The sequence below is a fragment of the Sinocyclocheilus rhinocerous genome, unplaced genomic scaffold (assembly GCF_001515625.1).
Source record: "Sinocyclocheilus rhinocerous isolate Xijiao unplaced genomic scaffold, SAMN03320098_v1.1 scaffold1625, whole genome shotgun sequence".
Taxonomy (NCBI): Eukaryota; Metazoa; Chordata; class Actinopteri; order Cypriniformes; family Cyprinidae; genus Sinocyclocheilus; species Sinocyclocheilus rhinocerous.
The window spans coordinates 86,214-90,447 of record NW_015655987.1 but is presented as its reverse complement, the minus strand read 5'-3'; the positions used below and the strand labels follow the sequence as shown (position 1 = coordinate 90,447).

Below are 4,234 nucleotides of genomic sequence, written 5' to 3'. Positions count from 1 at the left end.
AATCAAAATGGCAAGATGCAATAGAGGTTTCCTTTTGTTACATTTAAATGGACATTGTGTTTTTCTAGTTGTAAAGGTTAAAACAATGTTAAGATACTAATAAATAATAGAGTTTCGTTGGACTCAGACTCGACTCGGACTCGACTGTTTGGGACTTGGACTTGAGTCTGACTCGGCCCATTTTGGACTCGGACTTGTCTCGGACTCGATTGGTTAAAGACTCGGACTCAACTTGGACTCGAACCCAACACTAATTATCTGTTGCTCATTTCCTTATGATTACGATTACAATATTCTTTCGATTGCTTTTGTCTGTTTGTTCAACATGTTAGAGATGCTGTGTCAGACAATCATGAAAGCAAATGGAAAGATGATTCCTATTTCAAACTAGCAGACAATACGTACGAATGGCTGAATCAACCAAATTTATTCACCATTAGTCTACAAGTACAGATTAAAAAACACACACACACACACACACACACACACACACACACACGTTACTGTACACATTTGTGTCGTCAAATATACTTTGGGTGGGTTGATTATGCTAGAAAATGTCCGAATGGAACCAATGAAAATGCAAAAAGCACCCCATAACCCACAAAGCCAACTCACTGTTTAACTGCAGCTAACCGAGCGTATTTACAAATCACCTACGCCGAATGAAACACTGTCACAGGTGCACTGAAAACTCAATGACTGGCGTATCGTAGAGGAAACCCAGAAACGAAACAGAGATAACCCAGCTAACAAAGATACTTTCAAAGAATTTTGCTAACGTTGCCATTAAGTTGTTGTAAAATTTTTATTTCTGAACGTTCTCTAAGTGTCCAGTTTTTAATATGTTTAAAAATGTTGTTACCTGGTTGTATGAACGGAAAGGGAACATTCCATTTTGTCATTTTGAATATTACTTTAGAATATTCTTTGAACATTCTGAAACAAATAGTATCATTTAAAAAATGTTAGATGAACATCCAACTAAAACGGTTCATTTGATCATTTTGCAAACATGACTTCTGAATGTTTTCCGACATTCCAAAGTAACATTTGAAAAACGTCCAACGAAAATGTTTCAGAAAACATTCCAAAAAGTTTCAGAAACAAATGTTCCAAGTGCTAATGTTTTGAGAACATTATTAAAATGTTTTATCAACATTACTGGAAAAACAACTACAAATTCAGTTGATAGAGCTTCATTTGAAAAACGTTAAGGGAACATTCCATTTTATCGTTTTGCAAACGTCATGGGAATGTTACTTTTGAACGTTCTCTGATATTCCAAAGTAACATTTAAAAAATGGTATAGGAACATCCAACTAAAATGTTTCATTTTATCATTTTGTAAAAATGATGGGAATGTTACTGTTGAATGTTCTCTGACATTCAAAAGTACCTGTTAGACAAACGTTCAACTAAAACATTTCAGGAAAAAATGTTCCATGAACAATGTATAAATAATGTTTTTGTGCTAACATTTTGAGAACACTATTAAAGACCAGATGATGTTGAATGAATGTTCTATTAACATTACTGGAAGAACAACTACAAAATGCAGTTGATAGAGAAAAACGTTAATGGAATATTCCATTTGATCATTTTTCAAACATTATGTTCTCTGAACATTCTAAAAACAACTAGTAACATTTAAAAAATGATAGACATACGTCCAGCTAAACCATTTCAGGCATAAAACATTACACGAATGGTGTATTAATTATGTTTTTGTGCTAACGTTTTGAGAATGTTATTAAAGTCCTGATAACGTTAAATGAATGCTGTTGACAGAACATAATGTTCTCAGATATTCAAAAGTAACATTCAAGAAATGTTTTACAAACATCCAGCTAAAATGTTCCATTTTATAATTTTGCAAAAATTATGGAACATTACTTCTGAATGTTCTTTGAGGTTCAAAAATAGCATTTAAAAACATTTCAGGAAAAAAATAGTTCCATAAATGCTTTATAATGTTAAAATGAATGTATAAATAATGTTTATGTGCTAACGTTTTAAGAACATTATTAAAGACCAGATAACGTCGAACAAATGCTCCATTAACAATACTGGAAGAACAACTGCTGCTGACAGAGCTTAACTTGAAAAACGTTAAGGGAACATTCCATTTGATCATTTTGCAAACGTTATGGGAATTTTTTTAATGTTCAAAAGTATCATTTTAAAAAATGTTAGACGGACGTCCAGCCAAAACATTTCAGGAACAAACATTCCATTAATGATGTATAAATATTGTTTTTGTTTTGAGAATATTTCACCAGATAACTTTGAACGAATGTTCTATTAATGTTACAGGTAGAACATTAGTTCATAACTTTTTCAGAATGTTAGCTAAAGTTCTAAAACGATCCCTGTTAGCTGGGAATGTGACAAAGGAAAGAAAAACAACATCAGTCATTTATTGTGCTTTTAAACCCTTTCCCCACTTCGGTATCGAAACGGGACTTGTTTTGAGAAGAGGCACTAGCTAAAGTGCTTACATCAGTTTATATTCAACCGCTATCGCTATTGTTTAGGACTCAAGTTAGAAATCACAAATCTATATATGTTCTGATTCACTGTACGTATAAACAGTGCAGGTTTTGCAGCAGTTCTGGAAAAACAGTTTCAGGTTTCTAGTCCAGCGTCAGGCATGAAGCCCTTGCGTTTGCTCTACGTACGAGAAGAAAGTCTGGATCCTTCTCAAGCCGACCCGGAACTGATGGAGTGGAAAGCTTGCGCTGGAAGCGGGAACGGGTCAAGGTGGGACGCTTAAAAAAAGAAACCTGTCGAAGTGGGACACTGCTGCAAATTCCTCCAGCTGGATTGTTTGTTGACATCATTCGCTCTCCTGTCTCGCTCTCTCAGACAGTTACTTCAGTCTTGCTGGCGGTTCTGTACTGATGATGGTGATGTCCAGGTATATACTGCAGGTGGTCCACCGTATGCATGCGGCGGCTGGCGAACGCCTGCCTTTTGTTGCCCACCTGCGCGCTGTTCACAGTCAGTGTGTTGTAGGACTCGTTGTTGCTGCTGCTGGGGTGCGAATGCATCTTCATCATTTTGCAGTGCCGGTCCATGACCGGTGTGGTCGGCATGAACATGTCCGTATGCGACAGCGCCCGCGACATGGCCTTCTCCCGGAAATCGGAGCGCCGCAAGGACAGCATCTTATCCGACGAGAGCAGCGGGTCCTGGGAGTGCAGTCGGTCAGTCGACAGCAGCTGCTCCTCAGAGAGGATGCGTCCGTGGTACGGGGGCAGACCGCCGGCACCGCCGCTGTACGACGTCAGGCCGTAGTCCCGGTGCGGTTTGGAGCGGGCGGGCGAGAGCACGTGGTCCTGGGACATGGCGCGCTGCACGCGTTTGGGCTTCTGGCGCTGCGCCGGCGGATCCACGTTCAGCTTGATCATGTGTGTCTGCAGGTTGCCGCCGCGAGGCGTCGGATCGGGTAAATGGTGCTTTCGGATGTAGTACTCGTCGTCCTTGCCGCCTGAGAAAGAGAGAGCAGAGCACTGTGGTTACCGGAAAACTAAAACTACTGAAAAACATTTATGCTTTATCAAATACAATAAACATTAATACTAAAATAATATTTAAAAAATGTTATCTTATTTTTTCAGTTAGTTGCCAAGGAAACACTTGTCATTTTTCTTTAGTTTAAAACCTAAAATAAGTAAACTAAAACTGAAATAAAATGATAAAAAAATTAACATATATACATAAATAAATATATATATATATATATACAGGGCCTAAAACTAACTTTTTGCCAGATTTTTTCTTTGTCCTATTTTCTTTGATCAACATTAAAAACGCAGACAACAGCAGGTTTATTGGAATTCTGAGTCTATCACTTTAACACCATGTCTACACTGCAGCAGCTTGAAGTTGTCAACACTGGATGCGACAAATTGCTTGGACTATTTCAGAAATAGAACGGGGAATCCGTTTACTTTCAGGGATTTGTCGTGTCGCGCCGCATCCTGTGTAGACATTATCACTGATTATAATGGGTTCTACTGTTGTAACACATTGCGTCGTGCGCAGTTCGTGTTCGGTTTCTTTCTCAGCTGTTCATGTTCACTTAAGAACCAACTACTTTACTAGGATGCTCACAGAGACGGGCATTTTTGACATAATTTTGTGTGAACTAGTCCGTTCAAGCGCAGGAAGGAAGCAGAGCTCAAGACGTGGCTTTCAGGCCGGGGCTTCGGATGTTTAAACTTCCCAC

The 4,234-nt window shown here is 38.6% G+C and overlaps 1 protein-coding gene and 1 long non-coding RNA gene across 4 annotated transcripts in view; one reads left to right on the top strand and one right to left on the bottom strand.

Moving 5' to 3' along the window:
- LOC107718934 (uncharacterized) overlaps window positions 1-4,234 on the top strand; it is a 27,313-nt gene that overhangs the window by 16,551 nt on the left and 6,528 nt on the right. The window contains exon 3 of the long non-coding RNA XR_001637474.1: window positions 4,192-4,193. This is a non-coding gene — a long non-coding RNA (uncharacterized LOC107718934). The remainder of the gene's footprint in view (window positions 1-4,191; window positions 4,194-4,234) is intronic.
- LOC107718933 (protein shisa-6 homolog) overlaps window positions 2,677-4,234 on the bottom strand; it is an 82,350-nt gene continuing 80,792 nt past the window's right edge. For all 3 annotated transcript variants that reach the window (XM_016526175.1, XM_016526177.1, XM_016526176.1), the window contains one exon: window positions 2,677-3,493. In XM_016526175.1, coding sequence (XP_016381661.1) covers window positions 2,865-3,493 — 629 coding nt within the window. In that variant the 3' untranslated portion in view covers window positions 2,677-2,864. The remainder of the gene's footprint in view (window positions 3,494-4,234) is intronic.